Here is a 27,518-nt window from a genome sequence, read left to right as displayed (position 1 = left end):
GATGGTCTTGATCTCCTGACCTTGTGGTCTGCCCGTCTCGGCCTCCCAAAGTGCTGGGATTACAGGCTTGAGCCACCGTGCCCAGCCTTCTATAAGATCTTAAATTAGCTAACTCCTAGGAAGTGAACAAGCTGAACACTCCTTTGCCTGTATATGGTTTTATTTTTTAAGTTTTAATGTTTTTTTTTTATTTATTTATTTATTTTATTTTATTTTATTTTTTTTGAGACGGAGTCTCACTCTGTGACCCAGGCTGGAGTGCAATGGCGTGATCTCGGCTCACTGCAACCTCCACCTCCCAGGTTAAAGTGATTCTCCTGCCTCAGGCTCCTGAGTAGCTGGGATTACAGGCATATGCCACCATGCCCAGCTAACTTTTGTATTTTTAGTACAGACAGGGTTTCACCATGTTGGCCAGACTGGTCTCAAACTCCTGACGTGATCCGCCCACCTCGGCCTCCCAAAGTGCTGGGATTACAGGTATGAGCCACTGTGCCCGGCCTAATCTTTTTTATTTTTTAGAGTCTCACTCTGTCACCCAGGTTGGAGTGCCATGGTGTGACCATAGCTCACTACAGCCTCCATCTCCTGAGTTCAGACAATCCTCCTGCCTTAGCCTCCCAAGTAGCTGGGACTACAGTTGTGCACCACCACACAGCTATATTTAAAGATTTTTTAGAGACAGGGTCTCACTATGTTGCCTAGCCTGGTCTCAAACTCTTGGCCTCAAGTGATCCTCCCACCTTGGCCTCCCAAAGTTTTGGAATTGCACGTGCAAGCCATTGTGTCTGGCTAAGGCTCTTTCATAAGAGCATAGCTACACCCAAAGGGCCTGAGTATCATCTTACTGAGATATCTTCAAGATGATTAGGTACCACTTAACAAACTAATAGTTTTTCTCTTCCAGGTATCAAACACTTCATCTGTGTAGCACAGTTGCTGCAAATATACACAAAGATAGAACTGCATTGTCAAATTAGTTATGTGAACTGGGGGAAGCTCTGTGCCTTGGTTTCTCCATTTGTAAATTTTGGATTTATAATAGAAGCTACCTCATAGGTCTTTAGAAAGATTCACTGTCAACTTAAACAGTGCCTGACACATTAGGAAAACAGCTAGCATCCTTCCTATTAATTTTAGGAGCGCCTTCCAGATCACACTCTCAGCAAGATCAAAACCACAGGTGCTCTTCCCTCTTCCCTGGAGCACCACACTTGGCACTGCATGGACTGGTGAAGAACTGTCAGCTCTACCATTGCACATGATCAGCTATTTAGTAGATACTACTTGCCAAATTCCTGAAAAAAACTATTTAAAAAGCAACAGAAAATAGTAAAAATGTAGGTATGAATGTAAGATGATACTTACGTATAGACCTTAAAACCATGTAGTAGGCAGATAACACACAAAATGGGTACTATTACTTCAGGAAAGACCAGAAAGAAGGCAAGTAGAGATAGGTATCAAACTACAAGGGAAATCAGAATGCATCAGACCAGAACACAGAGGAGATAAACAGACAAAGACATAACTAAGTTGAGATTCTTTTTCTTTAATTAATCTGCACTAGGGAAAGTAAGATAATAGAGGCTAGGCGCGGTGGCTCACGCCTGTAATCCCAGCACTTTGGGAGGCTGAGGTGGGTGGATCACGAGGTCAGGAGTTTGAGACCAGCCTGGCCAGCATGGTGAAACCCCATCTCTACTAAAAATATAAAAAGTTAGCCAGGCATACTGGCGCGCGCTGTAGTCCCAACTACTTGGGAGGCTGAGGCAGGAGAATTCCTTGAATCCAACAGACAGAGGTTGCAACAAGCTGAGGTCACGACACTACACTACAGCCTGGGTGCCAGAGCGAGACTCTGTCTCAAAAAAAAAAATAATAATAATAGAAAGACTTAGACTAATGACAATACCAAGGTTACTAAAAGGGAGGATATAGAACAACGACAACAAAAAAGGACTTTAACATTCTGAACAACATGACCACCTGAACAGGTCTGAAATCTACTGAGAGAAGTAGCCAGAAAAAAGTCACAGAGAAAGAAATTCTCTTGTACTGTGAAACAGCAAGTGCTCTGAGAAGGAAATGCTACGTCAAGCAATGATGGAGAACAGCAGGTTATAGAACTGATTCCTATAGGAAGTGAGGAAAGCCACTTAGGAAGAGCTGTCACTCACACTGGAGAAGTCTGGTGAGAAGCAGCACAGAGGAGAAGGAGGTTCATTCTAAAAACAATTATTACATCATCTTAAATATACCAAGTCCTTTCTTTATAGAAGCTTGGTACTCTTTTAGCCCTAACTTCAGACCTCTTCAATAAATGAATGAGAAGATGAGAGAGACAACACACTCTTGCTCCCAAAGGAGACAAGGTGCTTCAGGAGAGAGCCAATGGGAGACAATTATGGAAGAGGGAAATGCAGATGAAATGAAGAAATGACTGGACAACATCAGGAACTCAGGGAAACCTCCCAAGCCAAGGAAGAAGAGGCTGCGAGTCTGGAAGCCAGGCTTTTCTGTGCCCTCACGGTGGAGGACAGCCGCTAGAAGAGGGCACAGGTGGCCATTTGTACCTGATCATATGCATACAGGGTTTGAAAGTCCTTCTCTTCGATGAGCTTTTTCACTTTTTCCACATCCAGCTCTTCTATCCTGTAGTTGAGGTCCCCCAGCCACAAGATCACACTGTGAGGACAGAGCACAAAGGTAACAGGGTTTAGGAGGAACTTTAACCTGACCTACCCAGGGTGCTTCTGACAGAAGGCCCCTGAGGCTCAGCCTCTTGGGAGGTGGGTGGGAAAATGGCTCAACTGTTTGGGAAATTTTTTTCTCTTGCCATCCCATTTAATATTCTAATGTGACGCTTGCTCAATTATCTTGGTCCAAGTTCATTTTAAACAGCCTTGTGTTCTCCTCAACTATTTTATTCTTGTAGGTTGGAAAGACAGTCTAATAAGATCTAAAAGATAGTAATTTACCCCATTCCTGGGAAGAGGAAAAAAAGATCAAGAATTGAGAGTCATGCCAATTACCCAGAGACCCCAACTCAGATGATGCCACGATGCCACCTCTGCCTCTGTGTATACTGCAGTCCACAAAACACACTCTCAGCCTTTGTTTCTAGAGCAGAGTTCCTCTGAAACAAAGTTCAAACTTTATAGTGGAGCCTGGATTTAACCACCGGTATATCATTGGTTGGCTCTTTCTGCACTGCTGAGTCAAGTGTAGAAGGTGTTTTATTCCTCCTGCTACTTTGGGAAAAAGCTAACTGAAGCCTCCCTGATGATACTGCACATCTCATTAAGTCTAATACTGCTGTATCTGAAGCCAACAACCATGTCATTAGAGAATATGCACAGCAGTACACGCACACCAAAATTAATGCATCCACAAACTGAAAGCAGACAAACTGACACATAAGCTGTGACCTCACAAACTAGGATGATGCAGGTTCACCAGAATGGAAGAGCTCGGCTGCAAGACACTTCCTGCTAGGCTCCCTGGAGAAGAAAAACCATCCTGTCAGCTTCCAGAACACCAAAAAGCTCCAGACAGTTCCACCTCAGCAGGCAGGACAAGAGGCGTAACTCTGTTTACTCCTTGGCAGATATCATGGCCCCGGTGGCTTCTTCCTCTTCATAAAAGAAGCAGCAAAGCTTCGACTGTTATCATAAAGTCTAAAATTCTAAGTCTTTGACTTTAGACAAATAGGAAGTTTTAGAGATAAATGAGATAAAGTAAAGAGAAGAAACAAAAATTAGCACAAGATGCTCTCAGCAGCTGCAACTATAGCTTTGTAAAGTTGGATTAAGAGGGAAAAAAGACCAAGTGGAGGCAAACAAATGTAGTCCAACTCTCAATTATACATGCTCTGGAAAGAACAGATATATAAATCCTAAAACATACTTCTAAAAACTGGGTTTGAGATGCTCATTCTTTGGTTGTTTTCTTCATAATGTTGGATGTAGGCAGACCCAAATTAAAACAAATCTTAAAAAAAAGAAAAGAAAAAAAAAAAGAAATCTTAAGCAGAACTCAGACTACAATATAGCTGTCAACTGCTGTTTTGTCATATTCCCTGCTCAAAATAAACTTTTCCCTCTCCTTTCCTTTCTTTTTTCTTTTCTCCTGTCCTTGTCTTTCCCCTTCCCTTCCCTTTCTCTTATCTTCCTGCCTCAGCTTCTTGAGTAGCTGGGATTACAGGCATGCAGCATCACACCCAGCTAATTTTTTAATTTTTTTCAGGAACAGGTTCTTACTATGTTGCCCAGGCTAGTCTTGAACCCCTGGGCTCAAGTGATCCCCCGCCTCAGCCATCTAAAATGCTGGGATAACAGGCATGAACTACTACACCCAGCCTCACTTTCTTCTTATTTCTGGCTGCTATACTATAGCAGCCAGGGACTCTCAACATGTTGATAAAATTAAATACTGAAAAAATAAATGGCCGGGCGTGGTGGCTCACACCTGTAATCCCAGCACTTTGGGAGGCCGAGGCGGGCAGATCACGAGGTCAGGAGTTCAAGACCAGCCTGGCTAACATGGTGAAACCCCACTCTCTACTCAAAATACAAAAATTAGCCGGGCGTGGTGGCACGTACCTGTAGTCTCAGCTACTCAGGAGGTTGAGGTAGGAGAATTGATTGAACTAGGAGGTGGGGGTTGCAATGAGGCAAAGATCGTGCCACTGCACTCCAGCCTGGGAGACAGAGTGAGACTCCATCTCAAAAATAAATATATAAATAAATAAACCTTATACTTTCCCAAGGACGCATGATGCTTGAGAAATACTCTAGAGTGTGCTTGCTTCGGCAGCACATATACTAAAATTGAAATGATACAGAGAAGATTAGCATAGTCCCTGAGCAAGGATGACATGCAAATAAAATTTAAAATAAAATAAGAAGGGCTGGGCATGGTGGCTCACGCCTGTAATCCAGCACTCTGGGAGCCAAGGTGGGCAGGATCATGAGGTCAGCGAATCGAGGCCATCCTGGCTAACACAGTGAAACCCCGTCTCTACTAAAAATTACAAAAAATTTGGCAGGGCGCAGTGGCTCAAGCCTGTAATCCCAGCACCTTTGGGAGGCGAGACAGGTGGATCACGAGGTCAGGAGATTAAGACCATCCGGCTAACCCGGTGAAACCCTGTCTCTACTAAAAAATACAAAAAACTAGCCAGGCATGGTGGCCGGCACCTGTAGTCTCAGCTACTCGGGAGGCTGAGGCAGGAAAATGGCGTAAACCCGGGAGGCAGAGCTTGCAGTGAGCTGAGATCCGGCCACTGCACTCCAGCCTAGGCGACAGAGCAAGACTCCGTCTCAAAAAAAAAATACAAAAAATTAGCAGGCGCCTGTAGTCCCAGCTACTCGGGAGGCTGAGGCAGGAGAAGAGCGTGAACTCGGGAGGCGGAGCTTGCAGTGTGCAAAGATGGCACCACTGCACTCCAGCACTCCAGCCTGGGCAACAGAGCGAGACTCCGTCTCAAAAAAAAAAAAAAAAAAAAAAAAAAAAAGACTCTAGAGATCTGCCAGATGGCAAGTTAGGAAACTAAATGTTTTCAAGAGATATAATCCATGTATAACCAAGAGGTGGCAGCTACCACCATTGCGTCAATAGGAAACCACCACCAGGCATCTCCCCATGAAAAGACAGAACCCATAACTCTATGTACTCATGGTGAACCGCATGGGGTGGAAGCTCAGACTCACTCGTGCTTGCTGATGGTGAGAGGGGGACGGCTTGGGTCAAGCTGACAAAACTGCATTCGAGAACAAATGTCCTTATAGTCCTGGTTCCTCCTCTCATACTCTTCAATGTGGGCTGCCAAGTGAGAATTCACAACGCAGATGCTGGTGTTGTGGAACTGGAACCTGATCGCCACACCTCCCTTGTTGCCCTGTGGAAAGGATCCCCAAAGAAATCCAATTCAAGCTTAATTGTGTCAGTCATTCAAACCTACAAACTTTCTGGTTGGGCGCAGTGGCTCACACCTGCAATTCCAGCACTTTGGGAGACTGAGGTGGGTGGATCATGAGGTCAGGAGTTCAAGACCAGCCTGGCCAAGATGGTGAAACCCCGTCTCTACTAAAATACAAAATTAGCCTGGTGTGGTGGCAGGCGCCTGTCATCCCAGCTACTCGGGAGGCTGAGGCAGAGAACTGGTTGAACCCGGGAGGCAGAGGTTGCAGTGAGCTGAGATCGTGCCACTGCACTCCAGCCTGGGTGACAGAGTGAAACTCTATCTCAAAAACAAACAAACAAACAAAACCCTACAGACTTTCAAAATATTTTTTCTTAATCTTTATAATAATCCTATGGGATTATCTATATTGTACAAATTTAAAAAAAAAAGAAGAAGGCAGAATGACTAGCCAGTCAGCGGCAAAGCTGAATCCACAACCCAGCTCTCTCGATCTCCTGGCCTCACTTGATCCACCCACCTTGGCCTCCCAAAGTGCTGGGATTACAGGTGTAAGCCACCGCGCCCGGCCCCAAAACCTAGCTCCCTTAATCCAGTATTCTTTTCACTAAATCACAAGCAAACCATAGGTGCCCTTTGCCACACAAAGCTAAGCTCTCACAGAAGAACCTAAAAACAGAACTTTAATGGCCTCAATAAGAAGAGGAAATTGCAAACCTACTATCAGCATTCTTTGTTTTTCTGAATGACCCAGCATAGTTTCTGCAAGATACTTCATGGGTGAAATGGGAGGATCAACTGGAGGCTCTAGTGTTGGTGAATATGAGGACAGGCGCAGGCAGTTCACTAAAATACAGTTTCTAAATAGTTTGCTCGACTGAGCCCTGCTTGAGGGTATGATTCATCTTGGAATATTGGCATCTTCCAACTGGGACACGTGTAGTCACTGTGTCATCAGAAGTGGTCAATACCTCAGGCGCTAAGGCCCTCAATGTGCCAAACATACCAACCAAGGACTCACCATCCTCCCCATGATTCCTGTCCCCACAGTCTCAGCTTCCACTTCTGAGACATAAGCTGCATGCTCCTGTTTGACATATAACAGCAACATAATCCCAACCAATCGGATAAGCTTCACCTGGAAAAGAGAGACATGGCATTAAATAGAAACTGCAAACAGGAATAAACACCCCAAAGGAAACATGGTCTGGAAGCTGGCTGAGGGTATTAATGTGCCTCCTTCTCCACACTAGAACACAGGTAATCATCTGTTCAACTCACCAAGCATGCTATGTGCTAACCTACGAGTGCCAAGACCCTGCATCTTTCCCACCCGGAGGCACCCCTTCTGGAAGATCTGGAAATGAAAATTGTGGGATAATTAAGACTGGCTTAAGATAAAGGTCATGGAAAGGGTGAAAAATGATCTTGGAATTTCCCTGCATAGCCACATAAAATTAAGAGGTCCTTGACTCCTCTTTTACCTTTGCATATTTGGCATCTGGATGAAGACCTTCTGACACAGCTTTGAACCACTCTTCCTCCTTTGGGGTATCGTGAAAGAAAAAAGCTTCCTTACTCAGATCGAGCTCCTGGAACCTATTTTGAGAAGCAACCAGTTAGATAGTAAAGTAATGTGCAAATGACACATTCTCAGATTGGTTAAGGTGCATAAGCCGTAGCTTTCTAGCTAAACTTCAGGACCCTCAGGAGGAAAAAATAAACAAACACTTAGAACCAAGGAACTAAATGCCAAGGAACTTTCCAGGTGCTTTTGCAAACAAAAACCCATTTCCTTTTCATGACCAGCTTATGAAGTAGTTCGAAGTGTCCCTATTTTACCTGTAACCCCTAGTTCACACAAGCACCAAGTAGCAAACTGGGATTCAAACCTTGGTCTATATAAATTACGAATTCTAGTTCTTTTCAATATACCATACAAGGTTTGCTGCCCCTTCCCACCAGTAATGCCCAGTATAGTGATGAGAAGATAAAAAAAAAAAAACAATAAAAAAAAAAAGACTAACTGATGGGACTTTCTTCGGCTAACCTTCCTTCTCTGGCAAAAGATAGTTTTGCTTTGTAAACAAAAATGTATTGAATGTCCAAGCAATAAAGTTCAGTTCAGGATGCACTGAGTTCAGGATGCAATTCAGGATTTTAACAGAAGATTACATTAAAAATTAAATATTAGCACTTAAATGCCAAGCACTCCACTTTAATGGTGGCAGACACTTGCTTGCCATGAGGAAGAACATCAAACAGGGAAGCAGCTGTTATCAGGCACCTGTTCATTTTTCAAATCCTTCACCTGCTGTGAAGACCTGTCCTTCAACCACAGCTCTGTGTGCTTGAAGATGGAGAGGACTAGAAGAGAAGCACTCACCCTACGCAATAGACATCTGGGGCCTGGACACCATCGCTCAGCCAGGGCCGGAGGCATTCTTTGGGGGACTGCCCATTTACATTGTATGTTCCCACAAAAAACCTGTCACCAAAGAGAAATAATTAGTGACTCCGAATCACTATGGAGATAACAGGAGAAAGCATTTTATGCTGATTTATGCTGGTTTCAGTCTCTGTGGACTGGCATTTTAAGACAAAAGAAATGTTTCTAACCTAGACCAGGACTGCAGCACCAAGGGGTGACTTGTGGTCTGTCATGGTATCTGTTGCTTTTGTTATAACAACTTCAAACAGTATAGGCCTACTCTGAACCTTCCTACTTCTTTAAACAGCCATTACCCAGCCATTATCTGCCTAATTATTTGCCTTGTATAGACTACTGAAATGAAAAAATGAAAAGTGCTTTGGTAATTACTTTTGGCAAGAAAGCAACTCCAGTATTCAAAAAACCACTTCACCATAATTGACAGTTTATATCCCTAGAAACAATGTTATTTTATCTTATAGTCCCAATGCAATCATTTTGAAAGATCTAGCAGAATCTCACAACCTTTATTCATTTAGCTTTTAGTAATCTTGCCTAAAAAGATTACCAAACACCAGCTAACTTCATTTTACTAATTTCATTTTAAATGACTTTCTTCAAAGGCCCAGAATAACCAAGGGAGTATAAAACCTTGGAGGGATACGTAAGAATCAGGAGGCCAGGTGTAGTGGCTCACACTTATAATCTCAACATTTTGGGAGGCCAAGGCGGGAGGATCGCCCGAGCCCAGGAGCTTGAGACCCGTGTGGGCAACATAAGTGAGACCCTGTCTCTACAAAAATTAAAAAATTAGCTAGGCGTGGTGGTGCACTTGTGTATTACCAGCTACTCCAGCAGCTGAGGTGGGAGGGTTACTTGGGCCCAGGAGGCTGAGGCTGCAGTGGGCTGCAGTGAGCTGTGATGGCACCACTGCACTCCAGCCTGGGCAACAAAGTGAGACCCTGTCTCAATAAGATAAAACATAAAAAACAAATAAATAAAAGAATCAGGATGGTGCTCCTTCTTCTGTACCCATTTGCATTTGTCTCTGCAAATATTTCTGTAACTATCTGCAAGTCGTGTCACTCCCACTATACCACACCTACCACAGTGCCCACCTAGAAAGGGCACAGAATAAATGCCTGTTAATGAAAAGTGCATGGAATCACTCATTTCAAAAATGAGGGGAGAGATTCCATAGAAGAGTACGCCTCCAAATCCAGGTATAGGGGGAAGTGACCAAATTCCAGAAAGTCAAATGATCATTCTGCTCTGAAAACATCCTAGGACCCAGTTAGCTTACCTGAAGTTCTGGATATAGGTGTAATCCTCTTCTTTTTGTACTAGATGTGATTTCACAATTGTATCTCGCAGTCCAAACTTCTGCATGGATAAAATATGAGCCTTGTCTGACACTGTGATAGTGGAGGAGCGAACCATGCCAGTAATTTCGGACTTGGATTTATTCTGTCTGGAAAAACAAAAATATTTTTTTCATATGTAGATGAGTCCCTATTGCAAAATGAATGAATACAAAGCTAAAAGTTCCCATATACAAGCATCTAAGTCACAGAAGACTAAAGGAGGCCAAAGTAAAATTTATTTACTAAAACAACATTATTTCTTTGTGAAATTAAGTAAATTTATATTTTGTTAATTGTATAATATATTGGTCTGGAGATTTTCCTGATAATAGAGTCACAGAATCTCAGACCAGAGGGGCATCTTAAAGATAATCTAATTCCCTCACTTCTAAATGAGAAAAATGAAACCCAGTGTCATTAACGCCTCACCCACATGAATGGTGGCAGAGTATGGGATTCGAACATGTAATTGACAGGTCGGGCGTGGTGACTCATGCTTGTAATCCTAGCACTTTGGGAGGCCAAGGCAGGTAGATCACTTCAAGCCAGGAGTTCGAGACCAGCCTGGCCAACATGGCAAAATCCCATTGCTACCAAAAATACAAAAATGAGCTGGGTGTGGTGGCGCATGCCTATAATCCCAGCTGCTCGGGAGGCTGAGACACAAGAACTGTTTGAACCTGGGAGGCGGAGGCTGCAGTGACTGGGTGATAAAGTGAGACTCTGTCTCAAAAAAAAGAAAGAAAAAAACTATAAAACCCTCCAGATCCTTTGACTTGATCATTCTATTCTGTACATCTATTCCACAGGAATAATCCAAAATAAAAAGAAAGGCAATGAAAATTTATATTTTATTATTATTTGCGTTGTACTGTATTTATAGTTGTAACTAAAATACTGACACAAGTAAGTGTTTTATCTTGACCAGACAGATTCTGGATATGTTCAGTAGGGGGCACTGGAGTACAGACTTCAGATATTTATATAATAACACACCTCGGGGGCAAGTAGGGAAAGAGTAAATAAAACAGGAAAAAAGTCACTTCAGGGTCAGGAAACACCTAAAAGAATGAAAGAGTGAAATCAAACGTTTCTAATCTACATTTTCAAAGAACGGCTAGACTGCCAGTTTCAAATTCCAGATTGGCCACTTGCTAATTCTGGGACCTTGGATGAGTTATGTAACTTCTCATCACCTGAGTTTCCTTAATTGTAAAACAGAAAAAAGTACTTACCTCTTAGGCTAAAATAAGATAGTCCAAATAAGAGCAGGGTGCCTGGCAGTAAGTGCAAATAAATGTCAGGTATTATTAAGAACATTTCTGGCCAGGCATGATGGCTCACGCCTGTAATCCCAGCACTTTGGGAGGCCAAGACGAGAGGATCAGATGAGGCCACGAGTTTGAGACCAGCCTGACCAACATGGAGAAACCCCATCTCTACTAAAAATACAAAATTAGCCGGGCTTAGTGGCAGATGCCTGTAATTCCAGCTACTCAAGAAGGCTGAGGCAGGAGAATCACTTGAACTCAGGAGGTGGAGGTTGCAGTGAGCCGAGATCACGCCACTGAACTCCAGCCTGGGCAACAAGAGTGAAACTCTCTCTCTCAAAAAAAAGAACATTTCCTAGGCCAGCTACCCTGGGACAAGTTCCATTATGCCCAAAATGGTCTCAGTACTATGAGGAGAACCTCAGTCCTACAAGGGACAAATAAAGGGAGAGTTGCATTACCTTGGTCGCAAGCTTTCTGGTTTATCTTGACCCCTGGAACTTTGGTCCACAGGCAATCCCTTCCCATTTGGCCTCAAACCATCAAAGTTAGAACCACCTAAAGGGAAGGGGAAGAAATTAAAATATACCTAACATAGGCCGGATGCCACGGCTCATGCCTGTAATCCCAGCACTTTGGGAGACCAAGGCAGGTGGATCACCTGAGGTCAGGAGTTCAAGACCAGCCTGACCAACATGGAGAAACCCCGTCTCTACTAAAAATACAAAATTAGCCAGGCATGGTGGTGCGTGCCTGTAATCCCAGCTACTCAGGAGGCTGAGGCAGGAGAATCGCTTGAATCTGGGAGGTGGAGGTTTCACTGAGCCAGATGGCGCCACTGCCCTCCAGCCTGGGCAACAAGAGTGAAACTCCATCTCAAAAAAATAAATAAATCATACATATGCTTTAATATACAGAAAACCACTTCAGAAATTGTAGTCTAGGAATTATTGGTAGTCCAGATATTGCTTGAAAAGGCCTATGCTGATGTCTGGGTGAAGTCCCACAGACCATACATAGAAGAAAAAAGTATCTCATTCAGGTGTCTCTACTGCTGAAAACATAACTATTCCAGCTAGTCTAACTCCCTTTTCTTGGTACAGGGTACATTAAGGAAAGCATAAAACTATGAAATCTGAAAACCTACCTAAGTTTTATCACCTGCTTTACTATTTATTACCTCCTGACTTTGGAAAGGCCATCTAACCTCTCTCAATCTCAGTAATTTGACCTGTTCTGCCTTCTTCACAGGTTTACTGTAGGGTCAACTGAGTTGACATGTGAGTAGGGACTTTAAAAGCTATACAACATATTATAAAACATAACATAGTGACTTCCACTCCAAAGAGGAGAAAGGCAAGGGTCAGAGATTAAAACTGGAAATAGTCTAAGAGCTCTAGAAAATGAGAAGCGCTTGTCATTGTTGACAAATTGCCTTGAAAACCAGAGCCCAAGGCCCAACCCAGAAATATTTTGGGAAAGTCATTAAACCAAGATAAACCTGGAAAGGAAAATTAATCTGCCAATAGCTTCTCTGCTCTTTAAAAGCCAGATCTCTTGTCAATAGGGAACAACATGAAGAGGTCACAGAGATGTGATTTTAAAACCCATGTTACGGGAAGGAGCTCTGAAGGAATGAAACACCACTGAAGAATTTTGCTCTGCAGACTATTACTAAACATGGATTTCTCAACCATGCATTCACATGAACCAGAAAAAACAAACTTTTGAAAAAAGAAAGCATAATCATTTGAACATGAAAATAATTACACTTCAATGCCTCCAATCAATCACCAAATGCTATAGACTGAATATTTATACCCCTGCCCAAAGTCATGTTGAATTCCTAACTCCCAAGATAACGTACTAGCAGGTAGGACCTTTAGGAGGTGTGAGGTGTTTAGGTCACAAGGGTGGAGCCATCATGATTGGGATTAGTGCCTTTATAAGGGTTCAGGAGATCAGAGTTCCCCTTTTGCTATGTGAGAACACAGTGAAAAGACAGCTGCCACTAAGCCAGAAAGCAGGCCCTCACCAGACATTGAATCTACCAGCACCTTGATCTTCAACTTCTCAGCCTCCAAAACTGAAAATAAATCTCTGATCTCTGCTTTTGTTTTGTGATTTTCTGCATTTTTTTTTTATTATTTCTTTTTCTTTTCTTTTTTTTTTGAGACAGGGTCTCCAGGCTGGAGTACAGTGGCCTGATCATGGTCCACTATAGCCTCCACCTCCAGGGCTCATGCGATCCTCCCACCTCAGCCTCTCTGTTATCTGGGTTTAACAGGCACACACCACCATGCCCAGCTAACTTTTTGTATTTTTTTGTAGAGATAGAGTTTTGCCATGTTTCCCAGGTTGGTCTCGAACTCTTGGGCTCAAATGATCCTCCCGCCTCAGCCTCTCAAAGTGCTGGGATTACAGGTGCGAGCCACCACACCCAGCCAAATCTCTGTTGTTTATAAACCACTCAGTCTATGGTATTTTGTTATAACAGCCTATAGACTAAGGCTAAACTAAGACACCAAAGCCTTTCAATTGTGCTTCTTAAATGCCTCTCAAACCAATATATTCCTATCCCCAGGGTCACTGTGCTAGTCTAGGTTACCAGCATCTCCCCTGAATGACTATAAAAGCCTCAACTAGTTTCTCTGCCTCTTTTCTCACCCCACCCTCTCCAACCCAATCTCTACACTGTTGCCAGAGGATTTTTTTAAAAAGTAAATCGGGGCCGGGCGCGGTGGCTCAAGCCTGTAATCCCAGCACTTTGGGAGGCTGAGATGGGCGGATCACGAGGTCAGGAGATCGACACCATCCTGGCTAACCCGGTGAAACTCCGTCTCTACTAAAAAAAATACAAAAAAACTAGCTGGGCGAGGTGGCGGGCGCCTGTAGTCCCAGCTACTCGGGGGGCTGAGGCAGGAGAATGGTGTAAACCCGGGAGGCGGAGCTTGCAGTGAGCTGAGATCTGGCCACTGCACTCCAGCCTGGGCAACAGAGCGAGACTCCGTCTCAAAAAAAAAAAAAAAAAAAAAAGTAAATCGGATCACATCACTTTAAATCTTTTAAAGGCTTCATACTGGATAAACCCAAATCCCTATATACAATTGCCAAGGCTCTTCCCAGTCTGGATCCTACCCACTCGTCTAGCTCCAATACTCACCACAGTCCTTCAGCCCCTACCTCCTTTATGCCATGTTGTAAGCATATTAAGGTTACTGCAGCTATACAAAGATCCCATCAGAAAGCAACTTCCCTCTTCTTCACTCTGCTTTATAAGGCTAACACCTACCCATCCTATCCTGTGCCAGGGATCAGCAAACTTTTTCTGTAAAGGGCCACAGAGTAAATATCCTAGGCTTTGCAGGTCATACAGTCTCTTGCAACTGTTCAACTCCGTTGCTATAGTGCAAAAGCAGCTGTGAGTGTGGCTGCATTCTAATGAAATGTTATTTATAGATGCTGAAATTCGAATATCATACAATTTTCACATATCACAAAGCATTATTCTCTTGAATCTTTTCAAACATTTAAAAATGCAAAAAAAATCATTCTTAGCTCATGAGCTGTACCAAAGCAGATGGCAGGCTGAATTTGGCCTACAGGCTGCACTTCAGCAACTCCTGCTATAGGCCATATCTTAGAGGTCATTTCCTCCAAGAAGACTTCTCTAACCTCTCCTAGGCTGATCAGATGCCCTGACATTGGTGTTTCCATAGCTCTCTGTACTCCCCATCACAGTCTTGATAGTTGTGTATTGTAGGTGTTTTTTCTTCCATGCTAGACTGTAAGCTTATGAGGACTAGACTTTGTCTGATTTATGCATCACTGTAGCCCCATCATTCAGCATACTGGTAACCCAGCACATTATAGGCAGTGCAGTCACACAATTCAATATTAAATGCGCAATGAACCTGAATCCCTATGTGCCAATATGTTTGTTTGTTTGTTTGTTTTTCGAGACAGGGTCTCACTCTGTTACCCAGGCTGGAGTGCAGTGGCGCAAGCTTGGCTCACTGCAACCTCTGCCTCCCAGGTTAAAGCTATTCTCCTGTCTCAGCCTCCTAAGTAGCTGGGATTACAAACGCGCAGCACCATACTCAGGTAGTTTTTGTATTTTTGTTAGAGATGGGTTTCGCTATGTTGGTCAGGCTGGTCTCAAACTCCTGACCTCAGGTGATCCACCCACCTCGGTCTCCCAGTGCTGGGATTACGGACGTGAGCCACTATACCCGGCCCTTGTGTGCCTTATATGTTTAAATACATAACATCCAAGTTCAAGTCTGTACCATTCTTTTGGACTGTTTGAGGTAATCTTCCCACGGTCTTCAAAATAAAACAAAAGTAAGAAAGGAGACCTAGAATGGGTTATGTCTAGAGTTCTACTACCCCATAGCTACTTAATAATTATTTCTGGAAATGAAATCCCCAGCTGGATTCTACTTTTCTTTCTTTACTCTCACTGAGCTTAGAGAGTTAACTAACTCAAATATTAGTAATGGTGTACTGGGACATCTGTTAGAATGACTGAAATTTTAAGAAAAGAAAACCGGCCGGGCGTGGTGGCTCACACCTGTAATCCCAGCACTTTGGGAGGCCAAGGCGGGCGGATCACGAGGTCAGGAGATCAAGACCATCCTGGGTAACACGGTGAAACCACGTCTCTACTAAAAACACACACAAAAATTAGCCGGGCATGGTGGCAGGTGCCTGTAGTCCCAGTTACTCAGGAGGCTGAGGAAGGAGAATGGTGTGAGCCCAGGAGGTGGAGCTTGCAGTGAGCCGAGATTATGCCACTGCACTCCAGCCTGGGCGACAGGGTGAAACTCTGTCTCAAAAAAGAAAAGAAAAAAAAAAAAAAGAAAGAAAACCAGCTGACAATTCCAATTGCTGACAAGGATGCAGAGGAGCAGTGACTCTCATCCATTGATAGTAGGCATGGAAAATCATAGAGCCACTCTGGAAGACAGTTTGGCAGTTTCTTAAAAAGTTAAACAGTTTTACCATATGATCTACCCATCACACTCCTAGGTATTTACTGATCTGAAAATATGCTGGACACCATGGCTTGTGCCTATAGTTCCAGATATTTGGGAGGCTGAGGCAGGAGGACTGCTTGAGCCCAGGAGTTTGAGACCAGCTTGGACAATAGAGACCCCCATCTCTTAAAAAATAATAAAATAAAATAAAATTTAAATTTAAATTAAATTAAAAGTAGTGGCACATGCCCATAGTCCTAGCTACTCGGGAGGCTGGGGAGGGATGATTACTTGAGCCCAGGAGTTCAAGGCTGCAGTGAGGTGTGATCTTGTCACTGCACTCCAGCCTGGGTGACAGAGGGAGACCCCACCTCTAAAAAAATATGGCAAGAAAATAATTTTGTACACATAAAACCTGCACAGAAATATTTATAGCAGCATTATTTATAATCACCAAAAACTGGAAGCAACCAAGATGTATTTAAATAGATTAATAAACTGTGATACATCCATATAATAAAATATTCAGCAATTTAAAAAATTAGTTATCCAGCCATGAAAATATGTGAATGGCCGGGCGCGGTGGCTCAAGCCTGTAATCCCAGCACTTTGGGAGGCCGAGACGGGCGGATCACGAGGTCAGGAGATCGACACCATCCTGGCTAACACGGTGAAACCCCGTCTCTACTAAAAAATACAAAAAACTAGCCGGGCGAGGTGGCGGGCGCCTGTAGTCCCAGCTACTCGGGAGGCTGAGGCAGGAGAATGGCATAAACCCTGGAGGCAGAGCTTGCAGTGAGCTGAGATCCGGCCACTGCACTCCAACCTGGGTGACAAAGCAAGACTCTGTCTCAAAAAAAAAAAGAAAATATGTGAATGAATCTTAAGTACACATTGCTGAGTGAAGGAAGTCCATCTGAAAAGGCTATATATTATGATTCCAATTACACAACATTCTGGATAAAAATATAGAGATGGCAAACAGATCAATGGTTGCCAGGGTTTTAGGGGTGAGGGTGAGGTCAAATAAATGAAGAACAGTGGACTTTTTAGGACAGCAAAATTGTACTCAAAGAAACTGTAATGGTGGATACATGGTACTATCTATGGGTTTCAAAACCCACAAATTTTTACAGCACAAAGAGTGAACCTTAATGTATGCAAAATTAAAAAAAATAATTTAGGACATCAGGAAGTTCTGTAAAATGCAGAAAATGACAAAAGTGTCTAACCTATATCAGAAACGTATAAAACCAACTCACTGAACGGAGTAGAGGAAAAAGTGTTTACCTAAGTAACTTTGGAAATGAGTGGAATCTATAAGAATAAAGGCGCCAGGAGCGGTGGCTCATGTCTGTAATCCCAACACTTTGGGAGGCGGAGGCAGGCGGATCACCTGAGGTCGGGAGGTCCAGACCAGCCTGATCAACATGGAGAAACCCCATCTCTACTAAAAATACAAAATTAGCCGGTGTGGTGGCGCATGCCTGTAATCCCAGCTACTTGGGAGGCTGAGGCAAGAGAATCGCTTGAACCCGGGAGGCTGAGGTTGCAGTGAGCCGAGATCGCGCCACTGCACTCCAGCCTGGGCAACAGAGCGAGACTCCGTCTCAAACAAAAAAAACAAAAAAGGGACCTTGTGCCTGCCAGCTGTGCCTGCTTATTAGGCCATGGAAACTGCATTCTTTACTGGCAAATGAAAAGTCTTACAACTACTGGATCTCTTTCTGTGTATTTATATGTGTTGTGCATGTAATGTTTACATATGAAAGAGTTTTAACTAATTGGTTTAAGATAATAAGTGCTTAGCCTGGACGCAGTGGCTCATGCCTGAAATTCCAGGACTTTGGGAGGCCGAGACAGGCAGATCACTTGAGGTGAAGAGTTTGTGACCAGCTTGGCCAACATGGTGAAACCCTGTCTCTACTAAAAATACAAAAATTAGCTGGGCGTGGTGGTGCACGTCTGTAATCCCAGCTACTTGGGAGGCCAAGACAAGAGAATTGCTTGAACCCAGAAGGCGGAGGTTGCAGTGAGCCGAGACCGTGCCACTGCACTCCAGCCTGGACAACAGAGCAAAATTCTGTCTCAAATAATGATAATAATAGTAAGAGCTTAAATAAGGCCAGGCATGGTGGCTCACACCTGTAATCCCAGCACTTTGGGAGGTCGAGGCAGGTGGATCACCTGAGGTCAGGAGTTCGAGACCAGGCTGGGCAACCTGGTGAAATCCTGTCTCTACTAAAAATATTTTAAAAAATTAGCTGGCATGGTAGTGCATGCCTGTAATCCCAGCTACTTGGGAGGCTGAAGCAGGAGAATTGCTTGAACTCAGGAGGCAGAGGCTGCAGTGAGCCAAGATCACTGCATTATACTCAACAGAGTGAGATTCTGTCCAGGAAAAAAAAGTGCTTAAATAAAGTATTTCTTATCAGAAAAGTAAACAGTATAATGCCTTTTAGTTCCATGACTTAAGTAATCTTTGGGAAATAAAAACAGTTTTACATGCAAGGTGTGTAAAGAAAGTGAAATGTGTTTTTCATAAAAGATTATAAGAAGTAGGTCAGGCATGGTGGCTCACACCTGTAATACCAGAACTTTGGGAGGCTGAGGTGGACGGATCACAAGGTCAGGAGTTCGAGACCAGCCTAGCCAACATGGTCAAACCCTGTTGCTACTAAAATACAAAAAATTAGTCAGGTGTGGTGGTGCGCACCTGTAGTCCCATCTACTGAGGAGGCTGAGGCAGGGGAATCACTTGAACTCAGGAGGTGAAGACTGCAGTGAGCCGAGATCGCTCCACTGAGCTATAGCCTGGTAACAGAGCAAGATTCCGTCTTAAAAAAAAAAAAATATATATATATATATATATACGAAGTCATGGGAGTGCGGATTTTTTTTTTCACCTAAAGAGTTAAAGGATTAAGTTAAATAGAATAAAGCTGAAAGTTTAAGTGTTTGTGAAAAATTAATCTTGTAAACCAAATTCTGTGTGTGAACATACTGGCTAAAGTTAAGAGGGTATTATTCAGTTTTTCTCTAAATTAAACATTAGAATAAAAGTACAGTAACTTTTTCGTAGAGTACTAATCCGCTCTTTAACAAAAAAAATTGTAAAGGGTTAGACAATCATGTTGACTCATGCCTGTAATCCCAGCACTTTGGGAGGCTGAGGCGGGTAGATCACCTGAGGTCGGGAGTTCAAGACCAGCCTGACCAACAAGGAGAAACCCCATCTCTACCAAAAATATAAAAATATAAAAATATAAAATTAGCTCATGCCTGTAATCCCAGCTACTCAGGAGGCTGAGGCAGGAGAATAGCTTTAACCCAGGAGGCAGAGGTTGCAGTGAGCCAAGATCACGTCATTGCACTCCAGCCTGGAAACAAGAGCAAAACTCTGTCTCACACACACAAAAAAAGCAAATTGTAAAGGGTTATAAAAGGTTAATGAAAATCTTACCTTATGGTCAGGCATTACAGTTGGATAGATTTGTCCATAAGGTTTTATTAAGAATTGGGTTTAACATTAATAGTATAGTAATGCAAAGTGAAATATGGCTTATTTGGTATATAAATCATAAAGGATTATCAAATATGAAATAGTGTTCGGCTTTCTTTGTGCTGAATTTGTATAAATATGTTATTGAGGCCAGGGGCGGTAGCTCAAGCCTGTAATTCCAGCACTTTGGGAGGCCAAGGCAGGCCGATCACCTGAAGTCAGGAGTTCAAGACCAGCCTGGCCAATATGGTGAAACCCCATCTCTACTAAAAATACAAAAATTAGCTGGGCATGGTAGTGCACACCTGTAGTCCCAGCTATTTGGGAGGCTGAGGCAGAAGAATAGCTTGAACCCAGGAGCCAGAGGTTGCAGCAAGCCGAGATCATCATGCCACTGCACTCCAGCCTGGGCGACAAAGCAAGATTGTCTCAACAATCAATCAATCAATCAATCAATCAATAAAAATATGTTATTGGTATATGTTCCAAAATTATGGAAAACTCCCATAATTCTCTCATGACTTAGTATATGTTCCTAATAATTACAATTGTTACATAAAATTGTTATATGCCACTGCGGTAACCAAATTTCTTTGTCAATCGTATTTTTGACTGTGGCTGCCTTAAAACATTTTGTCATCCACAGACAACTGTTGTCTTGTTTTAATCCTGTTTCAAAGGTGGTTTCAATCAGCTACAGGATTTTGAAAAGTGCTCTTGAATGCAGGTTTCTAATAACTTTGGAGACTGTGACATTAGAATTGAGGAAAAACTTTCAGGACTCATGTAAAGCTGAAATGTTCTTGAATATCAATCAGAACAGAAGTTAACTGCATGGACCGAACTAATAGAAGACTAAAGTAATCTTTTTGACTTTGCTTAAAACGTTGCTGATCCCTTGTTTTGTTTTTCACAATCAAGAAAACTTTTGAGCTAGTTACAGCTTTTAAAAATTGAGCAAAGTATACTACTGTGAACAAAATTTAGACCATATTTGTTTCACTCTACCTGATTTCTCCAGAATTTGGAAACTATTTGTGAGTATTCCCAACTTACAGCAATACAGTTATTTGCATAAGTGCAATAAGAATCTGTTTCTTTTTGCAATAGGACACAATTGGAGAAACTGGTTATTTTACCAAGGCTTTGATTGGAATGGTATGTTTTCCTTTAAGGAATCAAATGTGACTTACAGAGCCAATAAAAGCCCCTTGAGAAAACTGGCCTCATACCTTGGCTACAGACCCTGTACAGGATTCCTAACCTGTGGTAATTAACGAATGTCACTTTCTGACAGGCCCAGGAGCCCCAAGTTATCTTGGAACCTCAAGAGGAGAGAAATTTACCCGATTTATAGGTATTTCAGGGTACAAACCCATGGCTGGGCTCAGCTTTAAAAAAGTATTATCTAAGATTTCTTAAGAAGCAGACTTCCATCAAAGTCAGTTTTAAAAGCCTATGTAAAAAAATATTTATTCTTGCTGCACTTTATACAAATAATCAGTCTAAGTATAATAAAGCAAATTGGTCTTACCATGATTTGTCTTTAGTAAAAATGAAAGACTGGCAAGAGGAAAAAAATATATATGTTTCAATGGTTAGACTGGGCGTGGTGGCTCACACCTGGAATCCCAGCACTTTGGGAGACTGAGGCGGGTGGATCACTTGAGGTCAGCAGTTCGAGACCAGCCTGACCAACATGGTGAAACCGCATCTCTACAAAAAAATATATAAAAATTAGCCGGGCGTGGTGGCATGTGCCTATAATCCCAGATACTCGGGAGGTTGAGACAGGAGAATCGCCTGAACCTGGGAGGTGGAGGTTGCAATGAGCCGAGATCGTACCACTGTCCTCAGCCTGAGCAACAGAGTAAGACTCTGTCTCAAAAAAAAAAAAAAAAAAACATGGTTGTCAGGTTGTAGTCTCATCAGTTGTGTTTAAGTTTTTTCCTGCAATTTAAATTGACCCTACTTATTCCTATTAACCAACTAGTGATCTCTGGCTGCAGCTCAGAAGAAACGAGAGATATAGGTAATACAAAAATCTGGATCAATATTCTAATTCTGGGCATATATTGGAATCAGCTAGCAATCCCATATCAGCTTGGTTCCAACAGTTGTCCAGTTCATGAAAAGCCTTTTAATTTAGTTTACTTGGAATAATTTCACTTATTTTGCTTTACTGTTGAGGAATACATTGCTGTTGTACTCTGTGTAGAAACCCATGATAAGCTTACTGAATGTTTTCTTAAACTGAACACTTATTAATCTTCCAGATATTACCTTTTGTTGGAACTCAAGAGACATGAATGGCCTTGCCACACTGCTGCTTTCTAACTGAGCTCCTCTCTACCCTGAATACATGGGGCCCTCATAGTTAGGCAGGAATATCATCACCCTATTCACCACGAAGAAGTTACAGAAGATGGATTTTCATCCCTCTGCAACCCTTACGGTTAAGGGTTCTTTTATACAAGGGAGGGAGAAATATCAGAGGCGTTTGAACCACAGTAACTCCATCTTGAATAGGGGCTAGGTAAAACAAGGCTAAGACCTGCTAGGCTGCATTCCCAGACAGTTAGGCATTCTAAGTCACAGGATGAGATATGAGGGTCAGCACAAGGCACAGGTCATAAAGACCTTGCTGATAAAACAGCCTGCAGTAAAGAAACCTGCTAAAACCCACCAAACCAAGATGGCCATAAGAGTGACCTAGGTCGTCCTCATTGCTACACTCCCTCCAGCGCCTTGACAGTTTACAAATGCCATGGCAATGTCAGGAAGTTACCCTATATGGTCTAAAAAGGGGAGGCATGAATAATCTGTCAGGCCTCTGAGCCCAAGCTAAGCCATCATATCCCCTGTGATCTGCACATGTACATCCAGATGGCCTGAAGCAACTGAAGATCCACAAAATAACTGAAAATAGCCTGAACTGATAACATTCCACCATTGTGATTTGTTCCTGCCCCACCCTAACTGATAGGACATATTCTCCCCTGCCCTTAAGAAGGTACTTTGTAATATTCTCCCCCACCCTTCAGAATGTACTTTGTACGCCTATCCCAAGTATATAAGAACTAATGATAATCCCACCACCCTTTGCTGACTCCTTTCTCAGACTCAGCCCACCTGCACCCAGGTGAAATAAACAGCCTTTATGCTCACACAAAGCCTGTTGGTGGTCTCTTCTCACGGACGCACGTGATATTTGGTGTCAACACCCAGGACAGGAGGACTCCTTCAGGAGACCAGTCCCTCATTCCATGTCCTTGCCCTCACTCCATGACGTCAGGTCCTCAGACCAACCAGCCCAAGGAACATCTCACCAATTTCAAATTGGGTAAGCAGTCTTTTTTTTTTTTTTTTTTTTGAGACGGAGTTTCGCTCTGTCGCCCAGGCTGGAGTGCAGTGGCCGGATCTCAGCTCACTGCAAGCTCCACCTCCCGGGTTTATGCCATTCTCCTGCCTCAGCCTCCCGAGTAGCTGGGACTACAGGCGCCCGCCACCTCGCTCAGCTAGGTTTTTTTTTTTTTGTATTTTTTAGTAGAGACAGGGTTTCACCATGTTAGCCAGGATGGTCTCGATCTCCTGACCTTGTGATCCACCCGTCTTGGCCTCCCAAAGTGCTGGGATTACAGGTTTGAGCCACCGTGCCCAGCCGGTAAGCAGTCTTTTCACTCTTCTCCAGCCTCTCTTGCTACCCTTCAATCTTCCTCTCTTGCTACCCTTCAATCTCCCTGTCCTTCCAATTCCAGTTCTTTTTCCTCTGTAGTAGAGACAAGGAGACATATTTTATCCATGGACCCAAAACTCCAGCACCGGTCACAGACTTGGGAAGACAGTCTCCCCTTGGTATTTAATCAATGCGAGAACGCCTGCCTGATTATTTGCCCACACTCCATTGGTGTCTGATCACCACAGGGACACCTGCCTTGGTCATTCACCCACATTCCCTTGGTGGCAAGTCAATTGCGGGGATGCCTGCTTTGGCTGCTCACCACCCCTTTCTCCGTGTCTCTACCTTTCTCTTTAAACTTGCCTCCTTCATTATGGGTAACCTTCCACCCTCCATTCCTCCTTCTTCTCCCTTAGCCTGTGTTCTCAAAAACTTAAAACCTCTTCAGCTCTCACCTGACCTAAAACCTAAGTGTCTTATTTTCTTCTACAACACCGCTTGGCCCCAATACAAACTCAACAATGATTCCAAATAGCCAGAAAACAGCACTTTCGATTTCTCCATTCTACAAGATCTAGGTAATTCTTGTCACAAAATGGGCAAATGGTCTGAGGTGCCTGATGTCCAGGCATTCTTTTACACCTCGGTCCCTTCCTAATCTCTGCTCCCAATGAGATTTGTCCCAAATCTTTCTTCTTTCTCTCCTGTCTGTTCCTTCAGTCTCCACCCCAAGCTCTGAGTCCTGTGAATCCTCCTTTTCTATAGACCCACCTGACCTCTCCCCTCCTCCCCAGGCTGCTCCTTGCCAGGCTGAGCCAGGTCCCAACTCTTCTTCAGCCTCTGCCCCCCGACCCTGTAACCCTTCTATTACCCCCTCCTCACACCCGGCCTGGCTTACAGTTTCATTCCACGACTGGCCCTCCCCCACCTGCCCAACAATTTCCTCTTAGGGAGGGGGCTGGAGCTAAAGGCATAGCCAAGGTTAATGCTCCTTTTTATTTATCCAACCTCTCCCAAATCAGTTAGCATTTAGGCTCTTTTTCATCAAATATGAAAACCCAGCCCAGTCCATGGTCCATTTGGCAACAACGCTTAGATGCTTTACCGCCCTAGACCCAGAGGGGCCAGAAGGCTGTCTTATTCTCAATATGCATTTTATTACCCAACCCGCTTCCAACATTAGAAAAAACTCCAAAAATTAGATTCTGGCCCTCAACCCCACAACAGGACTTAACTGACCTCACCTTCAAAGTGTACAATAATACAGAAGAGTTGCAATTACTTGACTCTGCTGTGAGAGAAACCCCAGCCACATCTCCAACACACAAGAACTTCAAAACGCCTAAACCTCAGGGCCCAGGCATTCCTCCAGGACCGCCTCCCCAGGATCTTGCTTCAAGTGCCGGAAATCTGGCTACTGGGCCAAGGAATGCCCACAGCCTGGGATTCCTCCTAAGCCGTGTCTCATCTGTGTGGGACCCCACTGGAAATCAGACTGTCCAACTCACCCAGCAGCCACTCCCAGAGTCCCTGGAACTCTGGCCCAAGGCTCTCTGACTGACTCCTTCCCAGATCTTCTCAGCTTAGCGGCTGAAGACTGATGCTGCCCGATCGCCTTGGAAGCCTACAGGACCATCACAGACGCTTTGGGTAACTCTTACAGTGGAGGGTAAGTTTGTCCCCTTCTTAATCAATACGGAGGCTACTCACTCCACATTACGTTCTTTTCAAGGGCGTGTTTCCCTTGCCTCCATAACTGTTGTGGGTATTGACAGCCAGGCTTCTAAACCTCTTAAAACTCCCCAACTCTGATGCCGGCTTGGACAACATTTTTTTATGGACTCCTTTTTAGTTATCCCCACCTGCCCAGCTCCCTTATTAGGTTGAGACATTTTAACTAAATTATCTGCTTCCCTGATTATCCCTGGGCTACAGCCACACCTCATTGCCACCTTTTGCCCCAGTTCAAAGCCTCCTTCACATCTTCTCCTTGTATCACCCCACCTTAATCCACAAGTATAGGACACCTCTACTCCCTCCTTGGTGACAGATGATGCACCCCTTACCATCCCATTAAAACCTAATCACCCTTACCCTTCTCAATGCCAATATCCCATCACATAGCACACTTTAAAAGGATTAAAGCCTGTTATCACTCGCCTGTTACAGCATGGCCTTTTGAAGCCTATAAACTCTCCTTACAATTNATGAGCCATCACGCCCAGCTGACCTTACTCTTTTAGCCTAGCCCTCATGTCTGCATGTGGCAGCTGCCACTGCTTTTATACTTTTAGAAGCCCTCAAAATCACAAGCTATGCTCCACTTACTCCCTACAGTTCCCATAACTTTCAAAATCTATTTTCTTCCTCCCACCTGACGCATATACTTTCTGCCCCCCAGCTCCTTCAGCTATACTCACTCTTTGTTGAGTCTCCCACAATTACCACTGTTCCTGTCCTGGACTTCAATCCGGCCTCCCACATTATCCGGATACCACACCTGACCCCCATGACTGTATCTCTCTGATCCACCAGACATTCACTCCATTTCCCCGTATTTCCTTCTTTCCTGTTCCTCACCCTGATCACACTTGGTTTATTGATGGCAGTTCCACTAGGCCTAATCGCCACTCACCAGCAAAGGCAGGCTATGCTATAGTATCTTTCACATCTATCATTGAGGCTACTGCTCTGGCCCCCTCCACCACCTCTCAGCAAGCCAAACTCGTTGCCTTAACTCAGGCCCTCACTCTTGCAAAGGGACTATGCATCAATATTTATACTCACTCTAAATATGCCTTCCACATCCTACACCACCATGCTGTTATATGTGGGCAGAAAGAGGTTTCCTCACTACTCAAGGGTCCTCCATCATTAATACCTCTCTAATAAAAACTCTTCTCAAGGCTGCTTTAGGTCCAAAGGAACCTGGAGTCCTTCACTGCAAGGGCCATCAAAAGGCATCGGATCCCACTGCTCAGGGCAACACTTATGCTGATAAGGTAGCTAAAGAAGCAGCTAGCGTTCCAATTTCTGTTCCTCACGGCCAAGACTAGACAGTACTTTTACCTCTTGCCCTTCTCAGAATTAGAGCCTGTCCTCAAGATGCTACAGGGTAGAGTCCATTTGAACTTGTATATGGACGCACTTTCTTGCTTGGCCCCAACCATGCCCAGACACCAGCCCTCTAGGCAACTACCTTCCAGTCCTCCAGCAGGCTAGACAGGAAATTCATCAGGCTGCTAATCTTCTCTTGCCTACTCCAGATTCTCAGCCATATGAAGACACCCTAGCTGGATGATCAGTTCCTGTTAAGAATCTGACCCCTCAAACTCTACAACCTCCGTGGACCGGACCCCACTTAGTCATCTATAGTACCCCAATGGCTGTTCGTTTGCAGGACCCTTCCCCCGTTAGGTTTATCATTCCAGAATAAAGCTGTGTCCGTCAAACAGCCAGCCTGATCTCTCCTCTTCCTCCTGGAAGTCACAAGTACTCACCCCTACTTTCCTTAAACTCATTCGCGTTTCTGAAGAGCAGTAATAACCCTTATGAGCCTAATACAGTCCTTCATTCTATTAGGTCTATTTGTCCTTACCCTACTTTTTACAACAGGGCTTTACGCAGTCACCCCTACTACTTGGACTGCACCCCAAAAACTTATCATCCCTACTACCTTCTGTCTAGTCGTACTCCTATTCACAATTCTCAACTACTTGTAAATGCCCTGCACTTGTTTACATTGCCGGTTTACAATTTTCCTCCAAACCATTGTAGCGGATTATCTCCTGGTACTATCCCCAATCCATCACTCTTGACTCCCTCTTAGAGTGGATAGATGAACTTTGCTGACAGGGCACCCTCCAATACTTTCACCCTGATGAAGTCCTCTTCTTAACTTTTATACTCACTCTTATTCTCGTTCCCATTCTTATGCCACCCTCTACCTCTCCCCAGCTATCTCCACTACACTATCAATCTCACTCACTCTCTCCTAGCCGTTTCTAAGCCTTCTTTAACAAACAATTGCTGGCTTTGCATTTCTCTTTCCTCCAAAATCACCAAGGCCTCGACTTACTCACGGGTGCGGTGGCTCACACCTGTAATCCCAGCACTTTGGGAGGCCGAGGCGGGCGGATCACAAGGTCAGGAGATCGAGACCATCCTGGCGAACACTGTGAAACCCCGTTTCTACTAAAAATACAAAAAATTAGCCGAGCATGGTGGCAGACTACAGGGTCGCAGCTGTTCGAGAGGCTGAGGCAGGAGAATGGTGTGAACCCGGGAGGCGGAGGTTGCAGTGAGCCGAGATCGCGCCACTGCGCTCCAGCCTGGGCGACAGAGCCAGACTTTGTCTCAAAAAAAA

General features: G+C 43.9%; 1 protein-coding gene across 1 annotated transcript in view; it reads right to left on the bottom strand.

Annotated features, from left to right (window-relative positions):
• The window catches only part of INPP5B (inositol polyphosphate-5-phosphatase B), an 83,918-nt gene that overhangs the window by 22,371 nt on the left and 34,029 nt on the right, over window positions 1-27,518 (bottom strand). Inside the window, 7 exon segments of the mRNA XM_017892103.1 lie at window positions 2,577-2,688; window positions 5,715-5,902; window positions 6,948-7,064; window positions 7,411-7,525; window positions 8,313-8,414; window positions 9,661-9,828; window positions 11,454-11,550. Coding sequence (XP_017747592.1) covers window positions 2,577-2,688; window positions 5,715-5,902; window positions 6,948-7,064; window positions 7,411-7,525; window positions 8,313-8,414; window positions 9,661-9,828; window positions 11,454-11,550 — 899 coding nt within the window.

This window comes from Rhinopithecus bieti, unplaced genomic scaffold (assembly GCF_001698545.2).
Source record: "Rhinopithecus bieti isolate Rb0 unplaced genomic scaffold, ASM169854v2 scaffold_22548, whole genome shotgun sequence".
Classification (NCBI taxonomy): domain Eukaryota; kingdom Metazoa; phylum Chordata; class Mammalia; order Primates; family Cercopithecidae; genus Rhinopithecus; species Rhinopithecus bieti.
The sequence above is the reverse complement of the archived record's forward strand: the minus strand, read 5'-3'. Positions and strand labels throughout refer to the sequence as shown.